General features: G+C 42.5%; 1 protein-coding gene across 3 annotated transcripts in view; it reads left to right on the top strand.

Moving 5' to 3' along the window:
- ROBO3 (roundabout guidance receptor 3) overlaps nucleotides 1-14,902 on the top strand; it is a 384,723-nt gene that overhangs the window by 158,505 nt on the left and 211,316 nt on the right. For all 3 annotated transcript variants that reach the window (XM_075190388.1, XM_075190386.1, XM_075190387.1), the window contains one exon: nucleotides 2,394-2,601. In XM_075190388.1, coding sequence (XP_075046489.1) covers nucleotides 2,394-2,601 — 208 coding nt within the window. The remainder of the gene's footprint in view (nucleotides 1-2,393; nucleotides 2,602-14,902) is intronic.

The raw sequence follows: 14,902 nt of genomic DNA, 5'->3' as shown, positions 1-14,902 counted from the left end.
ATAGACAATATATGCAAACTGACTCATAAGTACAGATTTCCACACATGCTGGAGGATACTCTGATCTTCAGAGCTTACAATCTATATGGGTAGGGAAACCTGAGACAATAAGTGGCTGTGATGCAGGAAACTGGGAGAGATTATGTAGAAGAGCTTAAAGGGGCAGAGAAAATAGACCTCTATAAGAGAAGGTCATTAAACAGACTTTGAAAATTTGGGGAGGCCCTGTTCTCCACCTGGTAGAAAGCTGCCAGATATGAAATATACCTACAAGCCCTCACCAGTAGCCAGTCGGGTTAACGCATCCATGTCTTACACATTGTCACCTAGCATTGATTACATCTTAAGCTGAGGCTCCAAGGGCCTATATTTTTTGGATATAGTTGTAGTAGTGAAAATGTGGTCTATTGGTTTCCGTGGAATTATTACCACGCTATTCTCTCTGCCACTATAGTGACATATTAATAGGCAGATTTTAATATACAGTATAACCACTGAATTCATGGCAGTTTTAAAAAGGCTCTGAATGTATCACTACACTCTTCAATCAGAGGAAATCACTATATCAAAGTTATGCGTCTGTATAAAGCCTGGTTGGCAGCTAAGGATTAATTGCCAATATTCAGTGTAGCACAAGTTAAGAAAATAATAAGAAGTTCTTATCCAAAGTCGTGGCTGTAAAAAGCAAAACTTATTTTGTGCATTTCTGTTGCAATCTGCAATGTTCTGACTTGGTCATCCCTGGGTGGGTATATATCTGGTACAATATTAGGATTCAGGACAGTGTTCTCATTCCTAGTTCGGATTTGCAGTTGTTGTGTTTTAGTGGTATAAAGTGCCGGGTATGTTATTGGTGCAGTATAAACTATACAAACACACGTGGATTGATTTTTAAGAGTAATGGCTTTAAAGGCATTGCAGTCTTTCTGAGTAATTATCTCTACAATACAGCACAGTATCGCCGTCTTTGCCCCTAACTCTTATTGCGTATAGGTTTCTGTGTCAGACGCTGGATGACCGCATCACCCTGTAGTTTCAGTTTGTAGTGAGCCATTTAATGATGCTATTTTGTATGCAGGACCATGAGATCAGGATTTCCTCCCATCCCACCTCCATCACTCGCAATTCACCACCGCCAAGAGTGAGCTCTAAGAAAGAAATGATTTTTTCCAGCGTTCAGCTGTCGTTTTACGTGCGACTGAGAACTAATACGCCGCAGAGCGGCCGTGCGCCCTCCTCTGACCGCTGCGTTTCCAGAGCACAGCAGCCTGTAGTTTATAATTTACTGCAGAATATCTGGATACTTCTGTGCGATGCCCACAACCAGCCCCATCCTCAGTGTTTTCTATCACAAAGCATGCACAATCCCAGACTAATTAGCAGAAGTGTAGGATTAAAGTCACACTCCATAAACTGATTCGTATTCTAGGCAAATATAGCAGAGAAAAAAAAACACATTTTAAACTGTCGAGGTTTTCTATATGAATATTCAACACTTCATCCTGTCCTGCGCTTGTTATTCCCATTATGTGATAAAAGGGAAGAGGTAACTTTGTGTCTGATGTGTGTAGTTTAATTCAGAGCGAGGGATAAGAGGGACCGTCTTACCGGAGAGAAGGGTCTGCATGAAAAGCACTTTGTAGTTTAGGGGGGGGCACTTAAACAACCATCTCCTTGTGGAATGATAAGTGAGGCTTTTATTCTGTGCATGCAAATAGCGCTGTGCTGGTGCGAGAGGGGGGGACTTTATTCTGCAGCCCGTCCTCTCATTAGATTGAATTTGCTCTGCTGGGCTGATGGAGAAATGAGCTGAGCACTGGACTGCCAGGAGTAGGGACCCCCTTGGGAGCGTTATTAATCCAATAATTAAACATTTATTGGTCCCAGCACCTGCTTTCTGCCTTTCCTGGCAGCCCCCCAGGGGACCTCCCATCACAGCAGCACTGAGAGTGGATGGAGGGAGGAGTGGATGGAGCTCAGGTCTCACACAGACATCTGAAGTTATTCTGCAGGATTCCTGATAGATGCCTGGACATGCTGATACCTTGCAGGAAGCCGGGACCCCTTCTTGTCACATAGCTTCTGTTATTGGGGGGCCCTTCTTTGTCTATACGTTCTACTAAAAAAGGGGGTGATCTTTTCTACCTAGAAGTACAAGGAAAACGGGGTGCTCTGTTTCTTCCTCCTTCTCCCCCCAACCTTGGGGGTCCTCTCATCTACACACCTCTTCCCAAAAGAGGGGTTCTGTTCTATACCTTCCGCTTCCAGATTTGGGGCTGTCTTTCCCCTTACATTGGAGGGTCTTTCTTCTCTACTCGGTGCCTCCCGAAAATAAGGGGGTGCTCTTCTGTAACCATTGCCTCCAGTAAAGGGGTGCTCTTGTCTCCCCACAGGTTGATGAAAAGGGGTACACCTGTCCCCCACAGCTTCCAAGCAACATGTTACGTTACCTCCTAAAGACCCTGCTGCAGATGAATCTGTTTGCAGACTCTATTCCGGGGGATAATTCCAGTTCTACAGACTTATTCTACCAGTTTAACTCCTCGTTCTCCGGCTTCAACGGCAGTTTATTTGATTTCAGCAACCTGACCAGCTTCAATGGTAAGACATTTACCCTATGCATTATTTTATGGGGGGCTATTACATATGGTCAGCCAGGGTGGACCCCCTAACCATTACACCCCTGTTACCCTAGGTGTATTAATATTGAGAATGGAAACATTTGTGTTATCCCAGCAATATTGTTTATATAGCTGTAAATTCTATGACAAATCAACGATGTATTTATTATTGCTTAATGTGAAGTTTCTGCAAATATAATAATTCTCTGGCACTGCTGATGTTGTTTCCATGTGTGTGTAGTTGCACAGAACGGTCAGCTTTGTGTGAGCTGTACCCTGATTGATACACCTAGGGAAGGTGACATCTGAGGTGCAAACTGATTTATATCTGAGAGATTCATTTAGGATATTCTTGTGTCAGGTGTAACATGCTGAATGACTGTTATGGAATCAAGATCCACTAATTACTGAGCAATTAAATGACAGCTGTTACATGAGATCATCTAACTTTGGAGTAATACAGCAGATGTTTAATATTTTGCCTTGCACTTGAACCTATTGATGTGCTGTGTGAGGTTTGTGTGCAGAAGCAGATCTGTCATATAAATGTATTTTCCTCCTCCTCTATGTATGCATAGTAGACAACTTTTTTTTTTTTTAATGATTGGGGGTTCTCATGCTAACCCCAAATCTGATTGGCAGTGCCATGCATAGACATGGTTTGTGGATGTGACAGTACGAATTTTGGGATGTTGAAGCACCCACAGAGCTGAATCCTATGTATGTATGTTTTGTTCTGTAATATAGAGCAGTACTGAGTAAGTGCACTGACAATTATTAAATGAGTCACAGTCCATGGTTGTGTTCCCTGTAGAAATATGTCCTTATCATGTGTGTGGTGCTGAGCATAGGTCCACATGTGTAAGCATGATGTGGGAGGAGTTAGTTCTTTTCTTAGTTGTACATTCAGGGCAGACACTGCTTTATCCCAGGACATAAAACCTGGGACAATAGAGTCTGTGGGTACATGTAGGGAGGAGACCTGGGGTCCTCACACAGGACAAACTCCTTCAATAAGAACAGGTATTACCAATAAAACTAAAGGGGATTCACTTCCGCCCACTAGTGGCCACCACAAGTCATTACATCACTGATCACATCAAACTTTTGAGAACTTATTTTAGTTTTGACAACATTACTGTCATTTCTACTCACACTCTCACAACTCTCTACAGTTAATCTAACATATAATGGCAACAGGGTCATAGTATGAGATAATTAAGTCTCGTTTGGCTACTGTAACTCTCTTCTAGCTGGCATTTCCCATTATGAATCCTACCACAAGGATTATTCACCTCACCAACTCGGCTGCCCCGCTCTGCAATCCTGGCTCTGCCCCCTCTACCTCTAGTGATAAAGCTCAGGGTTACCCTTAACTTACATGACCAGCCACAATTCTGCTCTTTCCTACAAAGCATCTTTATCTGTGTCCTGCACACAGCACACTCTTCCCATGTACCACAGATTTACCCTGCCCGTCCTCTACGCATTTCACTTATTCCTCTTTATCCCTTTACGTTGTAAGCTTGAATGATACTTTTTCATATTGGTTGGTTTTGTTTGACCCTCTTACTACTTTATCTGTTCAATACCCAGTATTGTTTTATTGTTGTGTTCGTTCCCAACTGTAAAGAGCTACAGAATATGCTGGTGCTAAATAAATTAATGTTTCTAGATAAATAATCATAAGTAGCACTCTATAAATACCAAACAATAGCCCCTCTCTTTGCCCTCTTTCTCTCTCTTTGCCCTCTTTCTCTCTCTTTGCCCTCTTTCTCTCTCTTTGCCCTCTTTCTCTCTCTTTGCCCTCTTTTTCTCTCTTTGCCCTCTCTCTCTTTGCCCTCTTTCTCTCTCTCTGCCCCCTTTCTCTCTCTTTGCCCCTCTCTCTGCCCCTCTCTATATCTCGTTGCCCCTCTCTCTGCCCCCCTCTCTCTCTCGTTGCCCCTCTCTCTCTCTCGTTGCCCCTCTCTCTCTCTCGTTGCCCCTCTCTCTCTCGTTGCCCCTCTCTCTGCCGCCCTCTCTCTCTCGTTGCCCCTCTTTCTGCCCCTCTCTCTCTCTCGTTGCCCCTCTTTCTGCCCCTCTCTCTCTCTCGTTGCCCTTCTCTCTGCCCCTCTCTCTCTCTCGTTGCCCCTCTCTCTGCCCCTCTCTCTCTCTTGTTGCCACTCTCTCTGCCCCTCTCTCTCTCTCGTTGCCACTCTCTCTGCCCCTCTCTCTCTCTCGTTGCCACTCTCTCTGCCCCTCTCTCTCTCTCGTTGCCACTCTCTCTGCCCCTCTCTCTCTCTCGTTGCCACTCTCTCTGCCCCTCTCTCTCTCTCGTTGCCACTCTCTCTCTCTCTTTCGTTGCCCCTCTCTCTCTCTCTCTCTCTCTCTCTCTTTCGTTGCCCCCCCCTCTCTCTCTCTCTTTCGTTGCCCCCCTCTCTCTCTCTCTCTCTTTCGTTGCCCCCCTCTCTCTCTCTCTCTCTTTCGTTGCCCCCCTCTCTCTCTCTCTCTCTTTCGTTGCCCCTCTCTCTCTCTCTCTCTCTCTTTCGTTGCCCCTCTCTCTCTTTCGTTGCCCCCCTCTCTCTCTCTCTCTCTCTCTCTCTCTCTCTCTCTCTCTCTCTCTCTCTCTCTCTCTCTCTCTCTCTCTTTCGTTGCCCCTCTCTCTCTCTCGTTGCCCCTCTCTCTGCCCCCCCCTCTTTCTTTGCCTCTTTCTCCCCCTCTCCCTATATAAGACTGTTTGAGTTCTACTATAAACTCAGAAGTTTGATACATTTGACTCGCTCTATGGGCAGAGATCATTCTATAGAATGTTGGGCATCTCGTACTGCGCTTCCATCTCTGGCAGGTATATATTTTCAGTAAGCACTGTATCTGATGTTCCTCCTTGCCGTTGTCCTGGCATAGGTAGACACAGGGATATTACTGATCTGTATGATATACTTGTTCTGTTCCTCACACGCCCCATTATTGACAGCTGATCCAAATTGTCTGCGACAGCCTCACACACCGGCGGCGCCAGTTGTTCCTTTATTCTGTCACTTTCATGTAAATGAAGCTTTTTCTATTATCGTGTTGACATGAAGGTGACAAAATTAATCAGGATTATGGAGCTGGTCAGAATTCAGATATGATTTATTCAGCTTGTAGAATTAATTTTACTCCACCATCAATCCTGCAGTGACTGCAAATCTTCCCACCCTCCCATCCACTTTTCTTCCGGTGCTGGGAGTCCTGATTTTCACACGGAAGCCAAAGTTTTATGTCCATGGGAAAATTTGTACCTGAAGTCGTTTCCCCAGATTTAGACTTCAGATAGACCCAGATAAGTGTCTCTCAGGGGACATTGTCCCCCAAAAAAGAAGCCTCAGATTTTGGGGTTTCTGGCTTGTATCCCTGTTTTTATTTCCCCATCTGGAGCCCCTGTTTGTGATGCTACTTTCACCAGGTAGCTGTGGCTTTATAAAGTCAGTCACTTTGTGTATTGCGGTTATGTGTTGTGTTATCTGACGTTGCAGTCAGGTCCCGTGGAGTTTGCTCCATAAATATGTCTGCGGAATGTTACAAATCCAATAAGCCCCGGGAAGTTCTAATGGAAGATCTCTAGTGCTGGGAAACCCATACAGAACAGGCAAGACTGCAACTCATCTGAGAAATATAACATTTCTATCAGCAAGTAAATATAAACTAATCATCCTACTTAATGAAGGGACACATAAAATTCAATGAAGGTTTATCTGACAGCATTAAATACACTCCAGGGAGTAGTGGTCGGTTGCTGAATCAGTTTTTTGTAGCTAACCGCTGCCCCCCACTGGTAAAGCATATTGTTACACAGTCTTTTTTTTCAATCCATCTCACATTACATATACAGCCCCTGAGTAAGTTACTATTGAAGCTGGCTTACTTGTTACTAATACTGCAACACTAACTACACAGAAATAAAGACCACAATACACAATGATACTTTCAGAAATGTAGCATACAGATAAAGACTGTCATAACCCATCTGCCCATCTCCCTCATGATTGGTTTATTTGTCTTTTTAGCGCTCCCTGTTGGTTGGATCGATGACTGGTGTCTATTTTCAATTATAATTTAACTTTGTTTATCCCCTTATTGTGCTACTGATTTTTTTTTATTATATATTTAAGGATAATCGTAGTTCAGTCATCTCTTGCATTTTATTACCAGTATTTTTTGTTTATTATTTAATTGAATTTACATTTAGATGTATAACCTTCTTTCTTATCACTTTACCCTCCTATACAGTTACCTGTATTATATGTGTCCACTTAGGTTTTTTTGGGGAATTTGGCAGAACACATTTTGCCCTCCAGCTGTCAGTAAATGTTGAAATGACTCTCTCACCAAACACGTTAAAAGTGATGGATTTAGAGCCACATAAACGATGCAGACTACTGAGGGGAATGTGGAGATGGTAACTGCAGATTTAAGCTAAAAAAAACAACCTGTACCATTATATATAGTTACATTTTGACTGATCCATTTCACAGTGTATTCACACATCCTGCTGGAAGACTGGCAATAACTTGAATTCATCCCCGTTTTGGCTGCAGTGATCTTACACATGTGTTTTAGATGTGTTTGTGAATATTAAGTTAGGTAACCAGAGACCTTATTACCACCAATTCTTTTATTCTAACCCTACTTTTGTGAATGTGTTGTGTGTTCTTCTGTATACATATTGTTAGATGATGTGTTGTAGAATAATTCCACTAATAGTTTAGGATTCAGGTTCCCTTCTGAGTGAATCCACTGATCTGTAGCTGTTTGTGAACCTTGTGGGTCTCAGTCCGCAGATCAAGATACAGTACAGCTGTGTCTCATGTCAGGAGAAACATTACCAGGCTCCATAGAGAGGGAAACCTTCAGTGCCTAAAAATATCATTTGCTACCTTTTGATGAATGTTCTGCTCTCTTGAGTACATGTGCCCTGCAGTAAAACAGAATAAAGTCTTCTCCACCTGTAGACGGAGATCTAACAGTACTTGCTGCTTGTTCCAGGTCTCTGAGTCCCTTATCCTGGACACAGTGTATTTGGCATGATAGCAGAATATCAGCAGCTGGGTGATCTATAGTCACACTCAATATATTCATCCAACCAGGTAGTTAAAAAGTAACAATGCTTTATCCTTCTACAGATGCAATAAGAATCTATTTTTCACTGTTCTACCTAGGTGGCAGTGTTGCTATTAGTAATTATGACAAGCAGGTAAGTATCATGTTGCCTGTGTCACTGTTTTACAATGTATCTGAACCAGATCTTTATTGATCCTGTTCTCTACAGCGCCCCCTTTCTTTTCTGCATCCCCTTCTTGCACTGTTCACATTCAGATTCGCTTTTCAGGCAACCCAACTATTTCTGTTTTATAAAGACCTTTTTCCGAAGACCGACCTGGCCCAATGTAAACTTAAACCAGCGACAAAAGAAATGTATAAACCCTGACTGTCGGACACATCCAAAATGGTAAAAAAAAAATAATCTTAATTGGTTTGAAAACTGCCCCATGGTAAAGTAGTGAGTTAAATCTGTCTATTCACAAGAAGCTGATGGTTCCATGGATATCCGTATAATTCCATCCAGGAACCTACCCCGGATTAGATGCCCTTTCCCGGGTCAGAACAATAGACTCCGTCTCTGTCCTCTGTGGATTTCGGAAAAGAAAAGGCTGAATTACTTAGAAGGAGATCTCGCCGCTGAAATGACCTTTCATGAAACCTTTTCCTTACAGGCACAATGGGAGGAATTATTGATTATTTTTTATAAACTAACAATTAACTCTTTCCCTGTCAAAAAGTTAACAGACTTCTCTATCTAAAAAAACAACACCACTTGCTCTTTTACTGCAGTGAGTTTATATGTGTTATGGTATAAACTCTCATGAAGTGTAATATTGTCCCTAGCATTGAATGTTTTAATTAATTGAATGTGCTGTAAAATCAACCTAAGAGGTATTAACATTATCTGATTCCTGTGAACACCCCCCCCCCTGTGTAGGAGACCTTTCTATGAGTATACAAGTATTTTGTGTCTTTAGCTTGTACCTCCCAACTATCTTGATTTTGGCAGGACAGTCCCAAATAGTGAACCTTGAAAGGGGCAGAGCTTTGCAGGAGTGGGTGGAGCCTTGCTTAAAATCGGACGGACCAGTGGCGGGCTTGTCCCGATTCTATGTGTGTAAATATTGGCAGCTATGATTTAGATGGTTGGGTGTATGAGTTCTCCTTGTCTGGCTGTAATATGTGGGTCAGTCGTGGATGCTGTTTACTGTGCACATTTTCAGAGAGGGGCTATATGTCTCTCCACTTTTTTTTAGTAACATTAGACCTCTGAGATTTCTCCTGCCTTAACCTGTCTAATGCTGGTCACTGCAGTCCCCATAGACTTGTATAGGGACTGCAATGTGACCCGATTCAACAAGAGATGAAAAGCTTTATTTCCACTGCCAGCCTTTAAAAACTGGCGTTCATTACCTTTTCGATGGAGAAGACACCATGGATCCAGGACGCCCATGTGTCTGAGCAATAGCAGCACGGGTGTCAGATCCTCCATTCGCCGGCATCGTTAGGCTAGCACTGACATGGAAAATACACGCAAAAGTGTGCAGTGTGCTGCGATACAAAATCATCATCATCATCAGCTATTTATATAGTGCCACTGATTCCGCAGCGCTGTACAGAGAACTCATTCACATCAATCCCTGACCCATTAGAGCTTACAGTCTAAATTCCCTAACATACACACAGACAGACTAGGGTCAATTTGATAGCAGCCAATTAACCTACCAGTATGTTTTTGGAGTGTGGGAGGAAACTGGAGCACCCAGAGGAAACCCACGCAAACACAGAGAGAACATACAAACTCCACACAGATAAGGCCATGGTCAGGAATCGAACTCATGACCCCATTGCTGTGAGGCAGAAGTGCCAACCACTGTGCCACCGTGCTGCCCAAAATGATAATTACTGCCGCCCCTTAACCACCAATGGTAAATAGACCCTTTAAAGTCTTTACTGGCAACAATCACTATTTTAAGGACTGTCCGCGCTGTGTCCGCCTGCCAGTTCTACAACTTCCGGCGACTAGTCCAGGCAGCCATGTCTAATGTTTGCCGTTATGTGTTCCGGCAAGGAGATAAGCAACAGGGGAAGACGTGGATATAGTATACATGCAACACAATCTTCTGGTGTGTAAATCGTGGAGCTATTCTTATATATTTCAGTATTTAATTGTAATCCCTGTGTACATTGTATACTGCAGCTGATCAGCAGCAGAATATTTTATAAGTAACATCATAACCTCAGACAAAGACTTCTCATGGTTTTGCTTTGATAAACTGATGTATATTTCCGAATATAGGGTAAAAGAGGGATAATTTGCTCTTGTGACCGCTTCTCTCCGCTCATTAAATTGCTCCGTGCTCCAGTCAGACATTTACGTCTCTTATCTCCTCTGATTGAAATAAAATGACTACTTTTTGTAAGATAAACCTGCCCTCGGCTTGTTTACTGATCATTGATTTTTCAGTGTCTGATTAAGGGATTGTCATTGAAATGAGTCTGGCTGCAATCAGCCTGTGGTGAAGGGCTCTTGTGATCGCCTCTCGCCGGCGGTGGCAGCACAAATATTGGGCGCTGTCAGGGTGGCAGATTTCACTCCAGTCTAATCAACAATCTATAGCCAGCCGGTAAATGTATGTTAATAATATTCCCCCCTGGCTCATCACAATGTACATTCTGTGTAATGGAAACCATTCTCTGAGATGCTCATTTTATTCTCTACAGATGAAAGAGCTGATTACAGCATTATTCCCCAAGCTGCCCACTTAGCATTGAAAGACTCACCCCATGAATTGCCGGTGACCCCGCTCCCCCTGTATTGTCATTATCACGCCACAGTCTCTACCTAAATTCGTGACACTAATGTTGTTCTTTATTACTCCTGTCTGCATAATATACCTTGATATAACCTTTAAAGCTTTAAAGAGGTTGTACACCTTCAGACAACTTCTAATTTGTGCATACCCCCCTGTAACTTTTACTATATAGTTGCCTGTTTTTTATTTATTTTACTTGCTTTCCATCTGAGTCTTGTGCTAAAGACTTTATATCATTGAGGGAAAATTGTTAATTTCCAATATCTGTGGATATGATGCAAAACTGCTCTGTGGATACAAATGTATCTAATGAGCAGAGCTGGCCTGCGTCATATCCAAGAGCAAGAACCAGGAAACCACTGTGCCCTGATAATATAATGGTCCTGGTGACAAGCACAGACAGAAGCCAATAAGCAGTGCATCTTGTAAGTGTTACAAGGCATTTTCAAGCCAATAAATTAGAGTTATTTGAAGGTGAAAATTCCTTTATCTGTAGAAATAACTGGAATGATCTCTGCATAGAACCAGGTATTTTTATAGTATTCTGTATTTGGTCTAGCCAGGGGTGGGGGGCATCTGCTCCTCGGGCAGTCCCATAGTGGGCTATCTTGGGCTGGGTCACGGGGCCACCTGCATTTTCTTCCTTTTAAAATGTTCCTAAGGGGTTGCTGAGCTGAGTTTTGTGAGTTTTACCAGCCCGCCCCCTGCCCCCCCTCCAGCTATGAATTTATAAAACTTAAATCTCTGTTGTATTAAAGACCCTCCAAAGCTAATCCGCTTTCTATCCTATCTTTTATTTTTTTTTATTACCAAAATTTCCCAATGTGTTCAGTGCAGTAGAGATTTTATGCTGCCCCCTAGTGGCTGCAACCAAAGTTACTCTAATCCTTCATTTATAATATGATCCTGTCTACCTCTCATTATTCATGTTCTCTTTTATTATAGGGCTAATCCGCAAAAGATGCAGGTGGACATTGATCTGGGGGTCTTGACGAAGGGTTATGGATTTCCTATCCCTATATTGCCAGGGGGGCATTCTTGTTTATTTATTGCTAATTAAGCTGTAAAAATGGCTGTGAGTAAATGAAGACACAGCACATTGTATCTCTATATACAGAGGCTGCAGGGGAGTCACAGCTAATTAGATGAATGTGTTAAGTGTGTCCCTGTGCTCTGCGTGGATTGATTCATAGCACGCCATCTGTTCTCCCCGGGACTGCTGGTCAACGTGCTCCCTGCTATCTGGGGGGAGAGAGTGTTATACGGAACGTTGTCTACACAACTTCTCCATACAACTTAAAATATTCATGATTATCAGTTAACTGCCCTCCTCTTATCTGTACATTCAGTTATTGGGATATACATATATATATATATATATATATATATATATATATATATATATATATATATATATATATATATATATAATTTTTTTTTTTAATAAATGAAATCCTTCCAGAAAGTCGGTCACCTACCCCTTGTTGTCCCCTCACTTTTGGCTTCTAATTGTAAAGTTATTTACAGTGTCACAATTATGTGGCAATCAGGAGTTTAATACAAAAATAAGCAATTCATGACCTCTTCACTGCCAGCTATTCTCTGTCAATCGAGTCCGGACTATATGTTCTCACCAAGACCGCTGAGCCCCAAGTTTGATTTATTTATTTTTTTCAGATGGGTATAATACACTGTTCCCTCTATATTATAAAGTAATGTATTACCTCCATTACAGACAGCTGAAGCTCCTCCTACTTCTTTAGGACAATATGAGCTCAGATTGCGTTGCTGTGACATCACTGGCCCCTCCCCTTTGTATGAATCAACCAATTAACACTGTGCATTTCTACAATACAAGACTGGCAGGCTGCCTCACTCCCTCTGCCTGCTCTGCTAGAGAAGCCCCGCCCCCCTAACTAAACTCCCAAAAATCACGACCACAAAGTTGGTTGTGTCGGGCATGGTTAGTGCTGATCCTTAGTAATTGGAGGTCTGTAACGGGGTTAACGACCTTTTCAGAAACAAATAATCCTAATTTGTTTTGTTTTATTTTCCTAGAATACTGAAACAGGTCACAATTTCTGTTGTATTGTTACTACCTGTACGTACATTGTAGATGTTATATAAGATATAAGGCAACAGACACACTGCTGTCACAACAAATTGCACATTTTGGTTCAGGCAACATTAGTCTTAAAGAGCCAATCAGAATGCTGGTAAAGGACACAAGTTGGAAACTATCAATGGAGAAGTCTTTAGATTTATTGGATGCAAAATGTGGCATTTGTACATTTATTTTGCGAAAATCCTTTAGTCATTTATCTAAAATGGAAATTTTAGCATTATACACCCTTTTGTAAAGCTGCACCGGCACCGAGTAAAATGTGGTGCTGTCAGGACCCCCCCACCACAGCCCCAGCAGAAAGCCAGGAGGAAGGGGGTGAGCGGGAGGATGAATGGCAGGCCGCAATCTAGAGAGTGGAGGTTTATGCTGTGTGTGTGTTGCTGCAGGACGTCGGCCTCGTACCACAGTCTGCAAAACTTGCGCACATTGCGGCTGCTCGTACGTTTCCCCTAAAGATAATGACACATCGGTTCAATGACAGACATTAGTTCTAACAGATGTTTAGTAAAAAATAGAACATTGGACCAATGACCGGAGTGGGTAACAAACTGCAAAGAGTTCACTTATATGTACTGGGAGAAACAGCGGCTCAGTGAGTTTTTTTGTTTTTGCAACAAGGGTAACACTAAAGCTGGGTACAAACCTGTTCAGTCTTATTGCAGACGCAATTTCTGTAACAACTTCACCAACCACTGAAAGTCCCGATGATCATGTCTATTCATGTGTACACACCTACACGGTTTACCTTCACATCTATGATCTTCATCTGTCATAACCATCTGCTGAAACGATCGTGACTCTGTACACTGTACAGATATCTGCCTACACTGCTGGTCCACATTTGTTCCATCGTTGATTGTTTTTTTTGGGAAAGTTTAGAAAACCGAATCAACAGATGCGATGTGTTTTGATAAAACATGATCGTGAGAGCGTACACACTCTGCAATATCTGACCAAACTCTGTTTTGGACAATCAACTTGACTTTTGCTTCCGTTTCTGTTTGTTCTTTCTTTTATGATGTTTTATTTTTAGAGAAAGATCTAGAGATCTCTCTACATCGCTCAACATTTACTTTAGGTATCGTCGCACATAACTGCCACACTTGTATGACTATGTTTCAGCCATGTCTGACAGACTCTGCCATCCCTATAACATGATCCCTGCAGATATTCCTGCAACTGTCTTTACAGGTACCTTGTGCAATATCCCCCAACTACGCTGCTCATCAGTCTAATGGTAACGGTTTAATGACAGATAACACCGATCATACTCCCTGTTTATCCGGAGATGGAAGTAAGTGCTGCATTAAGTTTTCAGATTTCCCCAGATGGAAAAATTATTGTGGTTTTATTAAAATTGTCAGGATGTGCCGGCTGTAAATAATGATTAGCATATCCTATTTATTAGTCTGCTTCAGAAGAGTCCGACAGCTGCAAGTACGTAGAAGGAATGGTCGTAGTGGATTGATTTTGTTTCTCAGTCTTCATCAGCTGCTGAAACGTCACTGGTTTCTGTCTCCGCTCAATATTTAATATTCTGCATCTGGTTTCCGCCAAGTTATGTGATCTCGGTTTAGTTTTGTCAGTATGCACATGAAATCTATGTAGTGCAACAGTAACATGTTTCAAAAAGGCAAACGTCTCATTGGCCAGTGATTCATAGACCGGTCCACTTGTCTCTGAGTGGCTGTTTGGTCTGTTTTGACTGTTCTCCATGTTACAATCCCAGTATTAAATTTAGGAACACGCACGGCAGCCGACCACCGAGAGAAAGCATCTGTGACAAATAACGGCCAAGTTGTCCCTGTTCTGGTGGTCCGGAGGGCAGTCCAAATCGCTAAATGGCGATGACTGCCATGTTTGTTTCTTGCAATGCCATCATCGACTGTCAATATTTTCCTTGTCTTTGATCAGGCTGGAAAATTAGTTTGGGCAAAATTTGATCTAAAACGTCCAAACTGGTCACTGAAATCTCTCCGTTCAAAATTTGGACTGGTCTCTATTAGGAAAAGTGACTTTTTGTATGGTTCTCGGGGGCCTGAGTGTGAGAATGCTGCGATAAGGATGACTTTAAAATCTCTTTAGCCCCCAAAAATCTCACTAGTCAGTGGAGCGATATCCAACTGTCCTCCACGATACTGGCTGAGAGAGGTAAGGGTTAAGTTACCGCTTTGCCGGTGCACTCTCCAGCAATATGCGCAAGCTGGCAATCCGGTCTGCGCATGCACAGCGGAACCAGAAGCCCAGGCTTAAATATTCAATTCAACCTGGTACAAAAA

This window comes from Mixophyes fleayi, chromosome 11 (genome assembly GCF_038048845.1).
Source record: "Mixophyes fleayi isolate aMixFle1 chromosome 11, aMixFle1.hap1, whole genome shotgun sequence".
Lineage (NCBI taxonomy): Eukaryota > Metazoa > Chordata > Amphibia > Anura > Limnodynastidae > Mixophyes > Mixophyes fleayi.
Note: the sequence above shows the minus strand (reverse complement) of the source record. Positions and strands in the feature narration are given on the sequence as shown.